Raw genomic sequence first — 20,361 nt, 5'->3', positions numbered from 1 at the left:
AGTGGTGAATGGGAAGGGAACGAAGGGCTTGGTAATACAGAGGTTTTTGCTTATGGCTTTTTCCCCTTTTTAGCTTGCGTGGGGATCCTTGCTTCAAACTTCGTGCTTTTGTCCTATTAAAAAAATCACCTAATCTAAAGAAACAGGCCAATTGTGATCTCTATTTGATGGGACAGCAGTGGTGGAGGTAGTGTGATTGCCTGGTTCTGCTCAGATGCTTCCAGAAGGGTTTATTAGTGTTTGTTTCTCACGTGAAGCTTTCAGTCCAGTATTTTATTTTTAGCATAGCAGTAGAAGATTTTTTTCTTGATATGGCTACAGAGCGCCCACAAATGCACGTGCAAAAACCCCCAAACCTCTAGCTTTCCCTTTTCTGTATCACATAGCTATATAGAGATTAATTTCTCTGTTTCTTGATCTCCCTAATGCAATGTGAACTTTTTTTTTTTAGAAGATGGTTTCTTTGGTGTAGTGACTTTCTAATGCAACTAACTAAATTTGCTAATGGTAAACTTCCCTACGTTTTTGGCACTAACACACAATTCTTAAAGAAATTTTGTTGTGACCTATGTGGAGTTTGTGACCTTCCTCCTTAAACATGCAAAACTTTCAGTACAAAAAATGACAATCAAATCCTGTGCCTTGATAGAAGTACCTTCATAGATAAAGCTATCTTCACATAATCACCATCAACTCAGTTGTTTTCAAATCAGTTGGTTTCTCAGGATACTGTTAGATCTGTGAAAGAGAAGATAGATTAGAGGCTGCATGGTCTGCTGGTGTACAGAAGAACACCCATTACTATTCTGAGCATTTCCATATTTTTGTGACCTTGGACAATCTGTCTGGCACTCTTCTTTTACCCAGATTAACTGGAAAACCAGAGCAGCAATAGGGTTCTACTAGGTATGAGATGGAAACAGTCTTTGACTATAAATGGATTCATGGAGTAAGTCATCCTAATTTCTAAGCAGTCCAACAAACAGATCATACAGATAACACTCTTTTTAGAACAAAATATCCAGAAAAAAAGATTTTGTATGGATTTGAATCTGTATTTTAAAAAGTATATGTATATAAAGAAAATCTACTTCTACCTTTAAATCTATATAAATAAGAATCTAAAACTAGCGTGTATGAAAATCAAACTGAAGGGTTTTATTTAACCCTTTTAAATTATGTTGCTTGCAGAATGTGTAGACTTCTCTGCTAACTTTCTGCACAGCTCTTATAACGTGAATTTCCAGATCCTTACCCTGGTATTACACCAAGGCTGCCATTTGAACTACTTTTTTAAAACTCTCCTCTGTACTCAGAGGTCTAACTGTGCTCCATGTGTATTTTCAGCTGACTCTGAACTGCAATATTAAACTGACATTCAGGACTGATGTGCTAAATTACTTGATCCCACACTGATTAACAGCAAAGACCTGCAGACCATCGTTTAGCTCAGATTTGCGGCTCAACCCAAACTGTGTACAACTTTCTCTTTGAGCACAGTGTTACTCTGAAATAAACCAAGATTACTTCTGAACTTGAACTGGGCTTCAGGCATGATGTTTTATTTGTCTTTTGAATGTCTTTCTGCATGCTATTTCTTGACTAACCTGAGTTCTGTGAGAATAAATGATACGAAGTCCATACTAACTGTCTTACACGTGCTTTTAGTTTCTAAAGTGTACTGTTGCTTATATCTTAAGAATACTTTTACTGCCTGCTAAATGTTTGGGTGAGTGAAGCTCTGGCATGTACTTTCTTTATTTTTATATGTTTGGATGTAAAGCTGATCAGAAACTGCTGCTGGTAATAACTGAGAAGTCTGATATTCTTGCAGTATACCAGGCATGCATAAATTCTACAAAAAGCGAAACTCTTAAATATTTTAATGTTTTATAAAATCATGAGGACATAAATCACATGAACTTAAGTTGAATTGGATTAATACTCATAAAACTGGTTGGTTTTCCAGCATAGACCATATATTTTGTCTGGCACTGATTTCTCCAACAAACTAGTTGTGTTTGCTGAGCTTTTGATCCTTCAACTTTTGGTTTTGAAACTTCACCGACATCCATTTCTAGCCAACAAATAGGGCTTCTGAACTTAGCTTGGAAGGACTTCCAGCACGTTGTGAGGAATGGCTGGGGTACTACAGGGCAGAGATGTCGGCTTTAAACTCAGCACTTGTGACTTCTTAAAAGGCAGATTCAAAGGGCAAATGCACTCTGAAATCAACTCCAATGACTAAATAATCTCACTTGCTATCCTGCTTTTTTTTCTTAGCCTTGTTAAAATTACAATAAAGGTTTCTTTAATTCAGTTGGATTGCACCAAATTTTACTTCGTTTTACTGAACAATCTTTCTTGCACTGTATACCTGTGTTAAGTTCAGCTCATCTTCTCAACACTGAACTCTCATACAGCTCTATCAAACAACAAAAATTTTTTTGGTTTTTTTTAAACTTTGCATGTGAATATTCACATGCCTTATAGCCTTTGTCACTTGGCCAGTAGTCCATGTAGTACAAGAACTATTCACTGAATGCCTGGACTTTCTTGCTCCATTTACCCTTTATTAACATCTAAGTTTTCCTTTCCTTGTCAACCTTTAATCTGAATTACTTCTCTAGCAAAATCTTTGCATGGAATTAGGTCTACATCATTTTGTTCAGCACTAACAGTGGAATAAGAGCTGCTGCTGTTCTCCAAGCCAAGCTTTTAATCTTCAGCTCCTTCTCCTCCTTCCTATTGTCACATCCAGAATCTTTTTGTCACAGACACAAGAGTGGAGTGAACGAGATGCACAGCATTAAAAACTGCATTTCCAGGTGTCGTGTCTGGTCTTAATAGGTTTTTTCTTTTGTCGTCTTGTACCATTGCAGCTCCACGCAGATTCCATCCTCGTGCTTTACAACTTTAGCGGCCAGCCCAGTGGAGAGGCATTGGTGACTTTTCCAAGCCTGGATCTAGCTAAGAAAGCAGTGGCTGAGAAAAACGGACAGCTCCTGGGAAGCCGCTATGTAGAACTGTACCTGGTCTAACTAAACACTCTTTGGGGAAGGGGGAAAGAATGTCGCACTAAACACCGTGCCTTTTGCAAAATAAGAAGTCTTCCCTTGCCACCCAGGCAGCAGCAAATGTGCCTTTTCAGCATAATATGTTGGAATGTAGAGTGGTACATGTCCTGTATTTAATTTGAAAAATGGCGTATCCTATGCCAAAGATAAAGTGAAACCAAAAAATATGCAGTTAATTTACTTAATTTCTAATGTACTTGTTTAAAAATAAGCAAGCCCACTCCTGGCATCTAGTTAATTCTGAGGACAATCTAATAGCACTTCAGCTATCGCAGCCATGGGATAAACCTGTTCAGTAGTATTTGAAGTGGAAAGCGAAGCTTGAGTCATTCAGTTTCTTCTGTGTTTAGTTTTTAAGAGTTTACACTTGACAAAGTGTCTGGGTTTTGTAGAGTTTAAATGTCTTTAGAAAGGTTTTTTGGAATGCATAGCTTTCCCAGTTCAAAGCGTAGATCATATTGATTTTTTTTTTTTGTTCCTGACTGGAAAATACCAGGATGCTGGATCCCAAATGCAATTGTGCTTTCTCATGTTTTCATTATACGTTGTTTTGCAAAAGCCATATTTGTCTTTTTTACCAATGTACTGCTGCCAACCTGCAAAGCAAAAAAATAAAACCAGCAAAACCAGGAAAATCCTCCCTGCCCACCCATAACTCCCTGCCCCCAGCCCCAAACTTTTAATCACTACAGGACAAAAATGGCACATAAACCTGAGTACTAATAAGTTATATTTTTTTATTTAAGCATAATAGCTTTCAGATACTGTATTAAGATTTTGCTCTAGTTTATGTGCATGCAATTTGTTTACATCTTTAAACTACTTTATTTGTATATTATGAAACAAGATATGTTGAAATCTAAATCCTCCAGTGCATGCTTTTTTCTTTTTCCCTGTGTGTGTATATACATAAGCTAGAAGTACTTTTACGTCATGTAGCATGTGTTTAAAAAAAGACATCTGCTGTAGAAGCACTAAATGACTTTGTTTTTACTGTGCCTTACTTCAAAACCATTCCAAGTGCAATACCAGCAGAGCAAAATGTAATGAATCCTGTTGTGACATGTTCATGGAATTGATCTTTTTTGTTAGTTGAGTTGTACTTAAAAGAACTGAATGATGTATGCTTCTTTATATTACAACAAATAAAAGAGATGCTTACGATGTGTATTGGCTTTTGAAACTAACTTATGCTTTGCTTTAATGTCTCTTCATGGGAATCACTCTCTGATAAATAACCTTTTACTCTTTTCTCCTTCTCGTAGATTTAGGTAAGCATATGTACCTTGTGAGTGGTGTGATTTTTCTTTTTATTTTTTTCTATTCTCTTTTTGCATGTGCTGGTAAGCCAGAAATACGCACGGTATATATTTCTCTTATAGTGGAACACTTTTTAGGCAATGTGATGGAACTGTTTACGTGCTTAGTTCTCTCTTTCTGGTGCCAGAGGAAACGAAGAATTGAACTTAAAATTGTGTTCATGTTTGGATTTAACTGGCCCAATAGGTGACTCCCTTTTCTGTGCAATGCAGAATGCTACATTTATGTCAGGATGGAGCCAGACAACCTTTCTGTAGTAAAAATGAAGGGGGGGGGAGGGGAATCGCATTAAAACAATGTTTGTTTCTCTCTAGTCAGAAGCATCCCAAGCCAGATGCTATTTCATCATTAAAACCTCCCATCTGAAGTTCTATCACAATCAGGCAAGACTGGAGAGAAACCTTTTTCATTATTTTAAAGTGGGATTCTTTGAATTAACCTGTTTCCAAGATTTGTCTTTGAAGTCTACCAAAAATCTTGCTTTTAAAGTAACACTAGAGAGGACTGCACCATTATAATTAACATTCTCATTGCATCTTTGAGGAGAGTGCTCCCTTTTAAAATTTTTGGGACTCTGTATCCTGAGCAATACAGTACCTATGCCATGTAGCTACTAGTCCACACTCTTACATTCTGCCATGGCTCAGCTGGTCACCTCGTAGTTATGGCTTTGCAATCAGTTGAAACATCTTATTTTTCTCTTAATAACCTGTACAGAACTTGTAGTTTTCTGTTAGCTAAAATGATGCTTAATCTACTAAAAGCATACAGGTGTATGTATGTGAGGAGTTTTTTACAGTTGCTTCTGTTGTTGTTTTTTACAGTTGCTTCTGTTGTTGTTTATACACGATTTGCACCTTCCTTGGCAGGCTGGGAAACCTGAGCCAGGGCTGGATTGGAGCACCTCAAGTATCACCTCGGCCATGGTTTAGATGTACACATTCCCCTGGCTCTTTAACACCTTTATGGTTTACTCAAGGATGGTCGCAGCTTAAAACTTTTAAGCGCAGCCCCATGCTATGCTAACATGAACCACACTTAGTGGCAAACTCTGCCATGTGCAAAGTCCTGTCTCTAGCCATCAGAAAAAGCATTTGGTGATAGCTAAACTTCGTTTTAATCCCTGTTTAGCATGAGATAGTGGAAACTAGTTATAGAGATTGAACTCAGATGTTTTAGGCTCTGTGTTTGTATAACAGCTAACATGTGGAACTTGTGAGTCATGTACGTTTTTTTTTAAAAAGAAGTTATCTGTACAAAACAACTCCAAGGGTAGTGATAGCATTTGGGTTGCACCGGAGACCCCCGGTGGGTGTCTGACAACAGGCCCAACCTAGAGACACTCTGAACTGTCTTGCTTCTATTGGAAGCTCTGTGGTCTCGCCTAAAAGAAACATGAAAAAAATGATAGTAAAAGAATAAACAGGGGCATAGCTCGCTGAAATGCGTATTGCTCCAGTCGTCATACAAAGAAGAGGTTTGGGGTGAGGGGGAAGGCAGGTCCTTCTGCCCCTGCTGGGGGCTGCTGCCTGCGCTGCAGGCCTGCTCCTGCCCCCTCTTCTCGCCGGGGCGGGCCGGCGGCTCGCGCTGCCCAGAGCCGCACGCGCGGCCGTTTCTCCTCTCAGCCGTTATTCTCCTCAGCCTCTGCTCCCCTCAGCTGCCGGGGCCCGCGGTGACCGTCTCCTCCCGGCGGCCGCGGCTTGCCCAGGCACCTGAGCCACCATGAGGTTACAAGCGGAGGAGGCCTTCATCTGCCGGCTGGCGTTTTACCCTTTTCCGCGGTAAAAATGAGGCGGGCCCGTACCTGAGTGCTTTCCCTGAGGGGTCGGCTCCAGGGCGGGGGGAGGGAGCAGAGGAGCTTCCACAGGTAGCTGTGGCCTGGGAGGGCTCGTCTCCCAGCCACGGCAGAAGGCACGTTGGCCTCCCTCCACCATGTCCCAAGACCGTACATTTGATTGCAAACGTTTTTTTCCTCAGCCACTGGCACAACCAGACTCTGTTTGCAGTTGGCGTTTGAAGTTTTCTTGCAACAGGCTAAGGAACAAATCCCACGTAATTAAACCCTCCCTTCCTGGCCTGGTGAATGTGGGGTCAGCAGGTGGGCTGCCCCTGAGAGTATATGTGGCTCAGCTGTGACGAGGGGGAGTCTGCTCTGAGGCCAGGAGGAGGGGTTGTGTTGAGGCAGCCATATTTTGAATGTTGGAGACCTCAGGTATGGCACTTAACTTCTGGAAGCTTATGTGTGCTTACATCTGTACCTTAGATGCACTAATGGAAGCAGTGTGTACTAGAAATGATGTCTGTTTAGAGTGGCTTACGTGCAATTTGGTAGTAGAGTCTTTATAGCTGATGAGCTGACTTTCAAATCTAGGAATTCTCCTTTACAAATGGAACACAAACACTTGCATCGTACATCTTTGGATGATGTTTATGCTACTGGAGAAGGCTGGGAACTTGGGGTAAGGCCTAAATATTTTTTCTTCTCTTTGATGTATGTATTTATTCCTTACGGTTGAAATTTTAGACCATGCTGTGTTGTGGAAGCCTTATCAAAGGGATTGCTGTCTTTAAGTGCATGTGGTTTAATGGAATAAGAAAAATAAATATAGAAAGTGTTACGCTTTAACTGTTTCTCCAAAGAAGAAGCCAAGTTTGGGAAAGAACTGTGATTTGACTGTTACTGTTATGAAAAAAAGGGTCCTCACACTCTGTCGTCAGCCACAAAACTTTTTTTTTTCCCCCCAAAATAGAAGCGTGTACTATGCTTGCAATCAGCAAAATGCATTATCTGCACTTCTATTGCTTCTATTATATAATTGAAGAACAGATTTAGCGCTGTTTGTATTTTGCCTCTCAGTTTCATGTTTCTGATCGTGCTGGTTTGGAGATGATATCCTTACTCATGTGTTTGTGCTCCCATTTTCTTGATACTGATAGTTTTACTTAGAAATTCTTAGATGTTGGTTGTTCCATGGGGCGTTCCTCCCCAGTTTAGAGAAAATAGCTTATTCTTAATACTTTTGTTTGAGATTAGGTGAGACTGAAGAGTTTGAAATGGCCATTTTCTATTTTAATAGATGCAGCTGTGCTTCCAAATCAGTTGTTTTGTGTTGGAATTTCTTCATCTGTGGAGCAGACTCATGCTAGACAGGCTTACAAGTTTTGTTTGTTTATGTGAGCTAAGATATTTTCAACAAACTTATTTTTAAAAAGCAAATGCAAAATAAACTAGAGGCCTGCTTTCCCCCCCTCCCTTTTTTTCTTTTTGTATCATCAGGTGAGAGTCCCTACAGTATTTAGGGGGATACTAGTTGGAAATGTAAATATTCAAATGAAGATGATGGTATGTTAATCAAGATTTGCCAATTGCTATTTCTGATCTTGGTGTGTTGTTATATTCCTTTTTCATTTTACTTCACATGCTTGATGATTTAAAAAAAAATCTAGCTTATTTGATGTTGCTTTCTGTGTGCTTGCTGATTATAAAAAGTAGGGTTTAAATAAAATGCTTTCCCTTCTGTAAACGCTACTAAAGTACTGTTATAATTGTGTCTAATGTTAGCTGTGTCTTTGAGAGAGTATCTTTTGCTGTGTTTTTTTTTTTTAGTAATCTTTATTTAGTGGCAGGAGTAGGAGTTTTTAGATTTGTCAGGAGCATCAGTGGATTTCTAGTTTGGTATTGTAATCTTGTTAAACTGTTGGTTTGGTGTTTACTGCCTACTAATCTTTGCTACCAGTAGATGTCCCCTTTCGATCAGGGTTTGCAAGTGTATTTGAAATAGGAATGCTTAGGGCCTGTGAGTTTCATTGTTAGCAACTGCAGTAGATGCCTCTGCATACAAATGTCTGTAAATAATCTGTTGTCCACTAGTCTTGAAATCGGAGGTCATTATGTTTCCCATAAAACTTTTTTTTTTAAATTTTGGTTCTTGTTTTTCTATTTTAAATGTTTTCCATGTAAAGTGGTGCATTCATTGATATTAGATAGGGTTGTTTTGAAATGTACAAATTTATTTCAAATTGTGAAGATTACAGTAGTATCTGACTCTATTTACTTGGAAAAATAAACTTTAAAAAATTTATCTACAATAAGAAATCATTAAAATATCTCACAGAAATCCAGTGGAAAAGGAGTGCTTCAAGTGTGACCCAAATGTGAACATATTATTTTAGAACATAAGAAACTATGGGACCAAGAAGTGAAAGCAAAATGACTCTTTAGTGTTCTGGCTTTAAGAAAAAGAAAAATAACAATACCAATAGCATAAAGTTAAAGGTTTATGACCAGTTAAATTTGGTAGCAAAAAACATGATTGCACCTTAAGTTGGACATGCGTTTGATTGCGATGTCTTTCTGCTCCCAACTGGTAGATCTGAGTGTGGTGGTTATGCTTTGCTGATTGATTTACTTGGTCTTGGCCTTGTGGTTGGTTCTTGGTTTCCTTGTGCGGTATAATGGCCTCAGTATTGGCAGGGTTTCTCTTTGAGAGGTGATAACTTTCTCAAGCTACTTGTTCAGCTCATCGTTGCTGGGGGTTGTAAGCTGCTGCTGGCAGAGAGCGAATTTGTGGTTCTTGTCGTACTGGATCCTGTTTCCAGCCTACTCTAGATCCACAGCTGCTGGATATTCTGGCAGAGTGGTCAGATATACAGGGATGCCAGTACTTGCCCTCCTCCTGATGCTGCCTTTGCGGAGCAGGCTGTGCACATGGCTCAGAGGGAGCTGGAGCTCAGCATGAGGAGAACCAGACTTGACATTTATTTTGCTCTTCCATCTGAGGTCCGTCTCTGATATTCTGAATCACCCTGTATGAGTTAATTTCCCCTCCATAAAGAACAAGCCAAATTGATGATGTAGGCTTTTTTTAATTTTCAGCCTTTCCCCCATATCTCAGGTTTGGTTGTGTTGAGCACCATGAACTGACAGTCTTGAGAAATTCTCTCTGTAGAGGATCTCATGCATGTTAATCACTCAGATTATAGTGTGTACGTGGTATAGACAGAGGTATCATAAAACTGGGGAGGGGTTTTTAATGTTTAGTATTAGATCTTGTGTTGCTCTAGCACTTCCCACATTTTGGGACTGCCTCATTTGTTCAAGAGAAAATTATGTGAAATTAGGAATGACTGGGGGGAAGGGTAGTTGTATATCAATACACTAGTTAAAAAATTAAACAAATACACTCTCCCACAACCCTTAACCTTCAAACACATGAGTTGTCTTTGTAGATTTTTGTTGCTTTGAAGCATTCCCTGTATTGAGTGCCATGATGTTTCCCACAAAGTTCAAGAATGAGTGAGGTATTTTTAATTCATTTAAAATGCAAATGTGGTGGTAGAACTATAAGGAAAAAGCATTAGCTCTCAAAGTGAGGCATTTATAACAGAAACTTGTGTTTCATTAAAAAAAATACAGTAAGCTCATATGCAAGGTATGTTCTTAAGTGAAAGTATATAAACCCCTAATTTTTTACATTAGAAGTTCTAGTTTTAAAATGCTGGGTTTTTTTCCTTTTTTATTTTTTTTTTATTTTCCTTCTTCCCGTAAGTGTAATGAGTATTTATTTTACTCAGACTTTTGCCCCTGTACTAAGAATGTTGAGGTAGCAGAAAGTGCAAAAGAATGGTTAGAAACAAGGAAGAGTTTAGAGAAAAGTTAGCAAAGTTGAGCCAATACCAAAACAAGAAAAAATTTACACTTATGAGAATGCAACCCACCTTTTGTCAAAAGCCTTGTAACATTTAACAGGGCCTTTTACTGCTTGTAGACCTTCAAGGACATTCTTCCCTTGTTGGGCAATAAGTAAAAAGGTGAACAAAACATGTTGTGTGGCTTTTATTTTGGGAGAGCAGCTTTTACAATAGACCTGATGAATGTGCAGTTGTTCTGGTTTTATATCAATCTCTTGTACTGGTCTAGCTTCTGGCTTGGCTGTTACAGCTTGAAAGTTTTGTTGGTTTTACTTGTTTTTAATCATCACCTATTATCAGCACTTAATTTTCTTCTTGCTGAGGTGGGGCAAAAGCTAATGTGCCTCTGCCATGGGTCAATTGTATGTGTATATTCCCTTTTAAAATAACTTAGGATGCTGGAAATTCATGCAAATGTAGCTTGTAAAATATGAAAGCCTTCAAAATCTTTTACTCTGGGTGCTTTTAGAAGAATATTAAAAAGTATGCAAAAGTAAAACAAAGAAAACATTGTTATATTTCTTTTTACCCCCCCATCCACAGGACTAGATATTAAAGGAAACCACATCAGAATAACTGAGGAGAGTGAAATGTATGATGGTATTTTGGGGAGGGGAAAATTTAAAGAAATTTTCTTCCAAAAGCTCTGAAAAACTGTTGGTCGGTTTGTTGGAAAAATCTCTGCTGTGTGCAATGGAGTAGCAGTAGAATTTAGCTTGCTTTGCTGCACTGAAAGCTAGCCCTTGTGGGCTTGTCAGGAGATCTTTTCCTGATGTTTTCTGTACTATTTCGCTGTTAGGGATTTGTCTTGCTAGGTCCAGATGTGGACTGCCTTCATTATGGATGTCAGATACACAAAGACCTGCTGTAGGATCAAAGTAAAAGGTATGGCATAACTGAACAGCAGAAAGGCAGGCAAGGAATAGGTGCTTCTTCATCTCCAGTCATTTAAGTGAGGAAAGGACAGTTTGAGCTTCATCTTGAGTGTAACATTTGTGCTATAACTTAATCTAATGAATTCTTATTTAAACATGCTCTGAAAATGCAGGTCTCGTTCTCATTGGATTAGGTGTGTCTGTCTTTTGTTTGATGCAATGCAGCCCTTGTGCAATCACGAATTTTATTGTGAAAATCCATGCAAGCTACATTGAATGTTAATATTAGTAATAACATTAATTTAAAATGTCCTTGAAAAGGTCAGGACTACCTTTTTTTTGGAGAAAAAAAAAAAAAGCAGAAATTTAAAAATAGAATCAACTTTGCTTAATTTTTACTGACACTGAAGTAATCTATGCCTGATGAATATAAGTTGTAAGATTGCTTACAATGCTGTATGTTTTGTGTGTGGTATTTGCCTCTTAAATCCTTCTAAAACGACTTCTCAGAAGTCAAGTACATCATATTCCTGATGGGTTCTGGAGCGCAGGTTAGGTGATGATCTGCAGGCGCTAAGTAGATCTATCCTAAACAAGCAGTAAAAAGTTGGAATTATACCTTTTGGTGCTGATGTGAATAATAGACCATTTCTCTTGTGAGGAGGAAAAGGCTTATAAGGATGACGGCTTCTATGTTTTCAATGATGTGACTTCTACTTGTCTCTAAACGTAATCTTTTTGCTCACATAAAAGATACTGATGACAGAGGGGTAACAGCATGTCAGTGGTTTTATTAGAGTAACCTGATCTTAGAATCATGAATGGTTTGGATTGGAAGGGACCTTAAAGATCATCTAGTTCCAACCTCCCTGCTGTGGGCAGGGACACCCTCCACCTTCCACTTTGTAAGAAGTAACCACCTAGAAAATAAAGGATTCTGAATTTTTTGGTTGTGGGGATAGTTTTGGAGCTGATTTGGAAAAGAAAGTAAACTATAATGTCATGGACCTAGACACTGCTGATGGCATTGCAGAGAATCGGTGTGCTAACAACAGGGGAAGTTGCAAAGGCAATATTGAGGGTTGGGGTTTTTTGTTTGGGTTTTTTTCCTGTTCTGTTCACTGGCACCAGGACATCATCCAGTTGTTCTTTTTTAAATATAGCTACTCCAAGGAAATAGCATGGTGGTGATGTAGTAATTTGCAACTGAAGTGGACCTGAAGACCTTCCAACTACAGGGGAAGTTCAATTTTGGATCTTAGGGCTTTCAGAAGGTTGTAATGACTACACTATTTTGGCTAGTGGCATAGAGATTAACATCACTGTTCTAAGGATTTAGAAGGTGGTATGATTTTCTGACCTGCTTTGAACAGGAAAAGCAGGTTGGAAATATGCTGAGGAGGCAGTCTGCAGTATTAGCTAATACTCTGGATAGGATGGGGTGAGCTGGAGGCAAAAGACATTACTGCTGGCAGACTGTTCTGGGGTAATTCTGGATAGGCCAGAAATGGAGCAGTGAAGGGGAGAAGAAAAATCAGTCAAAGCACTTTGTAGATTTAGCTATACCAGCTTTGAGCTGAGTAGCACTGGAACTGCCAGCAACGCAGCCTCAGCAGCACTGAATGTAGTTACGTCAAAAAGCTGGACAAGTAGGGATGAAGTTAACAGCACAGAGGTTGTTCTGCTCGTGTTGCTAGTCTCATGAGCTGCAGTTGAAGCTGATCATAAAATGATGGATTCTAGGTTTGGGGGTTTTTTTGAGACAATTAAGATAAACCAAAGTGGGGGAAAGGTTGCTGGATACAATTGCAGTTTGTTCATTGCACGTCTGCCATTGAGCATAATGAAGGTTTAGCCTCTAGATAGAATAGGAAATTGGATCTGAAATCAGAAGGAAGAGCCAAGAAACAGCTTTTCTTATGCCAGCACCTCAGTTTTCATCCCTGTAAAACAAGGCTTATTTAGCAAGAGGGAACACGTAATATTTGTATTGATGTCACATAGTTATGGAGCTGGTAATGAAGCAGACTTGGATCTTAGAACCCAAACTCTGGCATTTGAGTCAGAAGTTCTTCAGAAAAGTTGTTACTGAATTAATGAGTAACTTTTGAATTCTATTTAGCAAGCACAGCGCATCTCTTCAGAAATTCTTCTCATTCCTATGTATTGTTACTGATTTCAGAAATATTCAGTTTCATATTAGCTATAGATATAAAATTTATGAAGTATGCAGGAAAAATATGGTTCCTGTTTAAAAGACTATGCCACTAAAAGTCAAACTCTACAAACTCTTTGTGTAAGAAGACTTGCATTTTTTCCTGAATGCTCAAAACCACTGCCCTCCCTGCCCCCACTTGCATGTTTTTCTCTATTGTTCAGTGTACCCAGGAAAAATAAGACTCTGTGGTTTATCGTTCATTTTTTATATTTTACCCACATAAACTATAGAGTGTTTTTTGAATTTTCTTATTAAAAATACTTCATCCTTAGTCCCCCAAATCAACAGTGCAACATTGATACCTGAGAGTAGTTTTTCAGTACCTTTCTTGATGCAAGTAACATACAGTGCTTTGCAGATCCATGTTGCTTATATAGTACTGTGAGTGAGCAGACGTGCTGTGCAGAATGGTAACTAGTATGACAGTCTGCTTCACTGGAAGATACAGTGTTAGAAAGAATACCGGTTATTCCCTCTTCTCTTAAATGGATTCTGCTGATGTGCTTTAGAAATTATATAAAGTTCAATGTTTGCTGCCCTTCAATCACTCCAAATTTGATAGCTTAACAAGAAGATGTTTTTCATGAATGACAAAATCTAAGATCTGAAACTCAACCTCGCTGTTTCTTCACCAGTGGCAAAGTTCGTAAATAGATGACAATGAATAATACAGAAAATAATCCAAAATACTCCCTGTCACTGTGGTGGCTTTGCAGTGCGAAAAGGGATGAAGCGTGGTAGGTTTGTTTGGGTTTTTTAATAGGAAAATGGAAGTAGCAGTTTATACTGAGAGTGATATAACAAAATCAGTGCAAAAGGAAAATTTTGTCCTACCTTTTGATGCTCATGAGTATCTCCTCAAATTGTATTTCCAGAATGCCTTTGTGGCAGCCTAGACTGTGTTTCAAATCTAAGGGTCTCACATTTCTCTGGCCCGTTCTTTGTATATTCCCTCTTAAGAATATACCCCGCTTCTGTATGGTGGACACTTTGTAACCTATGCACAGCAAGCATTTTATATCAGGTTACCTGTCGTGTGATTTTTCTTGTGCACTCCATTCAGAGAAAGGTTCAAGCAGTATAGGCCGGCCAGCTGCCCAAAGCAACAGCCATCACTGCCCAGGTTTCCTCTGATACTCCCTAAATCTATGCTTTGTGAAAGGAGTTCGTCTAGTTTTGGCTGCATTTGGGTGTATTTGAAGCATGATGTTAATATTTAGTTTCAAATTATCTCTGTTTACATGCTCTATTTTCACATGTTTTCTCAACATTGAATAAGATTGGTGACTTGTGATATTTATTTTTTAATCTCCTCATCCCCCCCCAATTGTTCAGACTTTCATTTAGAAGCACAAAGAAATAATTTTAAAAATAAATACTATTTTCTAGGTGAACACAGTAAATGCAGTCCATTTCAGACCAATAGTCAAACCGCACATAGTCTTTTGACTCAAATGTATTAAAGTCTTGAAGATAAATGTCCTCTTGATAATGCTTCATGATGGGAAAGTGTTCCTCCCTTTCAGAAAGTGCCTCTGCATTTATCTTACTGCGGAGTTCACTAAAAGATTGCTAATGTGGAGCTTTATAAATAAACCTTTCTGCACTGCTGTAAGAGTAATTTAATGGACATTTCAGGGAGGACATGCTGATGGGAAGATATTTATAGGAAGTATCAAGGGGTGCATGGTTTGGCTTTTAAGTCTGAGCTCGGAGCAGAGAGGAGGGTGTTGATGTTGGTGAACAGGCAGTTTGCCGCTGTGCGGTGTGAGCACACTTTGTGCCTACTGTTCCCAGCCCACCCACCATGTTCTGAGAAGAGCTCAGCTCTTCAACTGTTGTAAACATTGCTCCAGCTGCGTGAAGCCAGTGGAGTGGCTACAGTAGTTGCTGGAAGGCCAACCAAGGCCAGTCTTAATTATGCAGACTTTTTAGAGAGAATAATTTAAATGTTCCCAACACTGAGCAAACAAAGATTTCTTCTTAACCCTACTATAGCAGGAAGGCCTTTTCCTGAAGGACAAGGTTTTTTCCCATTCAGAATGGCTTCTCTTCCTAAAAGCTCTTGCTGAATCATCAGTCCTACCTGGCCGTGCCTCTGAATCCAGCCCCTTTTGCCAAATATCGTCTGTTCTACAAAGGGAGATTTCTCCATGCAAAATTCTGCAATGCTTTTTAGACAGTTAAGTTTGTAGAGGGGTTTGGGGTTGTTTTTTCCCCCTCAATTTTTTTGACACATGCACTGTGGTAAATTTGGGGATTCCAAGAATCTGTTCTTTAAGATTTATTGTTCTTTTATGTATTTGTTCATTTGTTTTGTGGAAACAACCAGTTGTGTGTGTAATATTATCTTTCAGGTAGTATCTTTTGTGGCAGCGGGAGACTGAAGACTTTCTGAGCAGTTGTGTAGCATGACTGGTGTTTGAGGCAATTGTTTCATGTAATTTGGATGGCTTTGTACTCTTGTAGGAACAAGAGAGGGACACTGAATTAATTGTTTATATATAAATTATTGATTACTTTTAAATTAATGAAACTGAGAAGAGAAGCATGTGTTAAAAATTTCTGGAGTTCATCAACAACCATCTGTTACGTAAGTGAATTTGATGTTGGGGCATAAATAAGGCATTAGAAGAACCTGAGTATCTGTCAACGACAGCAGAATTTTGGAGCTGAAGACTGTGTAAATATGAAATGATAGTAACAGAAAGGAATGAGATAACACAAACAGCTCTAACCAAAGAGCTGGTAGGAGGCGTTACTGCCGTTATAGATATATGTTGCAGATAATACAGGCATTTTAACAGCACTATCCTGATGTCCTCATCACACATTTGCTGCTTACTAGCTTGATTCCTTCATGAGTATAGTGAGAGCTGGGGACCTGTTGTGAGTGCACCATCTGAACCTGGCTAATCCTGGCTTTTGAATTTGGACTTCTAACTGGGAGGATATATATCGCTGGTCCTTCTCTTCTCCTCCCAAGTGGAATCTGGTATGGATTCACTATGTGGCATGGAGGGACAGAGAAGCAATTGTCCTTCCATTAGCACCTCAAATTTCCTTTAAACGGTGAAATTATCTGGGAGTGGGGAGAGAAATAATGATAAAACTGTGGATGGTTAAAATGGTTTGACTTACAGGAAACATCAGTGATGGAACAACTCAGGATCAATACGTGGTATGTTGACAAATGCTAAGGCTAAAAGGTGCACATCATAACTGATAAGACTCTAAAATGCTTTATATACATGACCTGAAATGTCAATCAAAACATTTATCGAGTTCCAGGAACTGGGGATCACAGCACTTAATGGAGAATTTATCTCTGTGGGACATAGTAGAAAATAACTTCATGGAATTCAAATGATGATTGCTTAAGAAAACATTGACCTTAGTGGCCCGCACAAACTCAGACAATTATGTAATACCTGCTTGAGACTCATCTGTATTTCAGCTAGCTATGATATTTCTTAATTTCTTGACTTCTTATGGTTAATATTAAACATTGGCTGCATTCCAGCCAAGGGGCGGTGGTCTCCTTGGTGACTAACGTGATTTTTTTTGCATTTATTTGAAATATCTCATAATGTAGAGTGGGTTAAAAACAAAATTATAGCACAAATTGTCTTTGATACAGTAATACTGAAAAATTAGTACAGCATAAGACATCTTTGTCCATTTTACCAAACCTTAATCAATGCTGTGATGTTCTGTCCCTGCAAGCCCTGGAGTTCAAGTATATACCCAATAAATGGTTGCGCAAGAGAGCCTCCAGCATGGCCAACAGTTACTGAAGTTATTTTTGCCCCTCTGGTGCATGTGCTGTCAGCTCTTCCCCGAGATGTGCCTTTTGAATTGGGAACCCACTGTTAGTATTTCAGCTGAATGGGTGAAGTACTGGGTATCTGGGTCACTTGCTAAAGTATCCTGAAGTCTGTTTGTAGATTCACCACGTGTTCAGATAAGAAATGCCTTGCTGTTACCCAAATTACTTTAACTAACATGAGTGAAGTGCAATGTAGATTGTGAATACAGCGTTTAATCGTAATGCTCAGAGCAAGCAGGTTTGTTGTTGTTTGCTTTTATTTTTGGGGTTTTTTTTTGTTTTTTTTAATAAAAGATGTAGAAATAAACAAGCCCACGTTTAGTCTAGTTGCATTTGTACTGTGTGAGAAAGCTCTCCTTCTGTGCAGCTTTGCTCTTTCCCCTTCTGATAAGGGCTCCTTAAGGGTTTTAGCCTTTGTGTCTCCCACCTTTTTGGTGGGGCATCTTTGGCTTTTACAGCCATTATTCCTTTTCAGGCCTTCTAGAGGATTTATACCAGTTTAATCTCTCCTGCTGCCCCCCTTCTTCCAGATTCTATTCTTTTCTTGAGTAGGAGATATTTGAGCTTAGTTAGAATAAAAGCTGTTTCCCTTCCATATGTATGTAAATGTTTCCACATATCTTAATATTCTTTTACTGAACTGCTTAGTTTTTGCCTCAGTGAGGAATTAAATTCTCTCCTCTCCCTTTGATAGATGCTGTTCTTGCTGCAGAACAGTTTCTCTGAGGGTCTGTATTCTGTATTATCAGTCTGTACACTGAAAGCAGCATGCTGTAGTTAGATGTTGCTTATTATTGGCTCTTGAAAGAGACCAGACACCACTGAGGGGCAGCAGATTTCCAACCCTTTCCTCTTTGTAGGCTTCCTAGCATTTTCTCATTTGAAAAGCAAGTCTCCAACTGAACTCTTCTGTTTTGTTCTCCTCAGCCCTATGATTATGTGTATGTGATTGCCATATTAGAGGTGATACCAGAAATTTGGACTTTATTTTCAGCTGGAGATCTTGGTTAGCTGTCATTCCATTAGCATCTTCTGGGAAAGGCTACTTTCTATCACTGTTTATGGTCAAAAAAAGGTGTAAGATAGTCCAGTCCTTAAAAGTAGAAGCAGCAGTGGCTTCACTGGAACTTGGTACAGAGAGACACTACAGAAGTTGTGAACCTACTGCTTAGCTCTGCTTCAATGCAAGTAGGTCAAGGCTGTTTTCCTCAGTGACCTTGCTGCATGCGAGATTTCATCTCCTATTCCTGCTTACTTATGTTTATTTTGTGGGAAGCATACTGAGAAAAAAGGTGACTCAGAATATATACATATGGGGAGAAATAATTCAAACTTCATGTGATCCTAAACCTCCCTCAGAAAGAAAAAGCTAAAGCTGGTATGCAATTAACTTCTTGCTTTATGCCCAATGTCTGTGTCTTTGGGAAGATCATGAAGTACAAGCCGGAATCAGATATGTGTTTCGTGAGGGCTTGCACCTCGTTTGCTAGACAAAAGAGACTTCAGAGAAGTGTCCTGAAAACTCTATAAAAAGATGAGCTGTGTCTGAATGTTTGTGAACTTTTTCCTTACCTCTGACTTTTCTTGGAGGGAATTAGGATAGCAGATGGGATCTCTAAGTTGATTAAATGTTGTAGCAACCCCACTCTGCCCCCACCAAGCTGCAGTTTGCCTTTAAAAAAAAAAACAAAAACCAACCAGCAAGTAATCCTAAAAAAGTCAGTATGCTGTTGAGTAGAGAACTTGATTGTATCTGACTCTGTGGAGTGACAGCAATACCAAATGAAGATTTGAAGGTGCTTGCTTGTTTTAAATTTGAGAGCTTGAGATGCACTTCCAGATCAGCTCAACAAGCAAGATCCACATATCTCAATGTGGGGTTTTTTTTGTTGTTTTGTTTAACATCACCACTGAGCATTTTTTAGGTTACGTGATGTCTAGTTCCGAATCTGCTTGCTTGCGCCCATCTGCAGCAGATCTCTACTGTCTGCAAAGTGCCCTTCAGTGATGCATAAGCTTACCCCAGTGTATTTTGGATGAAAGAAATACAATGTAGCTTAGAACTATCTTACAAGCTGAATGGAAAGATAGAGTTTAATTGCCTTTTTTCATTTTCTCTGCTTTGTTTATGAAAGAATTAGTCACCATTTAAATATTTAATATCGCTCAGTATTGTACTGTATTTAGACTGTGTCCTTCCAACCAAATGTTTTTTTTTTTTTTGTTACAATGGATAGAATTCTGTTTTACCCAGCTAGTTCAAATGTTGTTTGAACTGCTAAGAGCTCATGTACTGTTGGAAAAAATCTTGAGCATAGTGTAATATATGTGCAAGTGATATAAAGCAATGAAGGCACAGTCCCTCCATAGGATCCAGGAGGGAAGGCAAAAATGGCACAGAAAAATTGAACAATAAGCACTAGAACACACCCTGCTTAGCCAGTGATAAGTTTAACTCCTGCTTATCTAAAGGGTGTTTTATACAGCTTAACTGCTATCTAAGAAGTATTGCTAATAACTTTGAGAGAGATTTTTCTGCTTTCTGCTATGAAGTAGGAGTTGAGGTTAACCTTTTGTGTAGTAGTGGGAGACTGCAATTGGAGACAGACCTGCTCAGTAATCAATTTTTTTTTTTTCCTTTTGTATGTTTTGTATTTCTCTTTCCAGCTAAGGAAACCTTATTGGTCTCCAGTGTCATTTTAGCAGCTGGATTAGTTCCAAAGGGTTTAGGCTCAGACAATCAGCATTTTGGACTCTCACTGAAACTCTGCTGACAGCCACAAAATGTATGTGTATGTCTCTGTCTCTCCAAACCACGATGTCATTCAGCCCAGTATTTGGCCGGTGTTGGATTGCTTGTTTCCTTCATTGTTTGAGCAACTTATCCATTATAACTTCTGTCAGTGGTGAGGTCAGGTGGCAATGATGACATTCTTGACATAGCTTTTTTTTTTTTTTAATATCCTTAGAAAAAATAATCCCATAGTAGCACTTAATTCAGTTTCACTATTGCCTTATTTGTCGTATTGGCTTGATGACTTGTACTCCTCATCCAGCTACTGTGACTACAGCCAGGCAAATGTCGTAGGGTGGTATTTGCCATTACTTGAATAAAGTTATCCTCAACCTCTCATATTTGCTTTCTGTTGAAGATTTCGTAAGGAAATTTTTATTCCTAGTAAGGGAAGAAGTGTTGGGAACATGGAATTGCACAAATGTGTGTATAGACAAAATAGTAAGTGTGCTAATTAGTGTAGCTAGAGACAGAAACAATTACTGTAAGAACTTAAGACGATCACACAGCACAGACCTGAGCAGCAACTGTTCCAAGTAACAAGCAGTTGTAAGGAT

At 38.9% G+C, this 20,361-nt stretch overlaps 1 protein-coding gene across 1 annotated transcript in view; it reads left to right on the top strand.

Moving 5' to 3' along the window:
* Nucleotides 1–4,260, top strand: part of ESRP2 (epithelial splicing regulatory protein 2) — a 107,525-nt gene extending 103,265 nt beyond the window's left edge. The window contains exon 27 of the mRNA XM_075765842.1: nucleotides 2,883–4,260. Coding sequence (XP_075621957.1) covers nucleotides 2,883–3,041 — 159 coding nt within the window. The 3' untranslated portion in view covers nucleotides 3,042–4,260. The remainder of the gene's footprint in view (nucleotides 1–2,882) is intronic.
* Nucleotides 4,261–20,361: the final 16,101 nt, after the last annotated feature.

Source organism: Balearica regulorum, chromosome 13 (genome assembly GCF_011004875.1).
Source record: "Balearica regulorum gibbericeps isolate bBalReg1 chromosome 13, bBalReg1.pri, whole genome shotgun sequence".
Lineage (NCBI taxonomy): Eukaryota > Metazoa > Chordata > Aves > Gruiformes > Gruidae > Balearica > Balearica regulorum.
The sequence above is the reverse complement of the archived record's forward strand: the minus strand, read 5'-3'. Positions and strand labels throughout refer to the sequence as shown.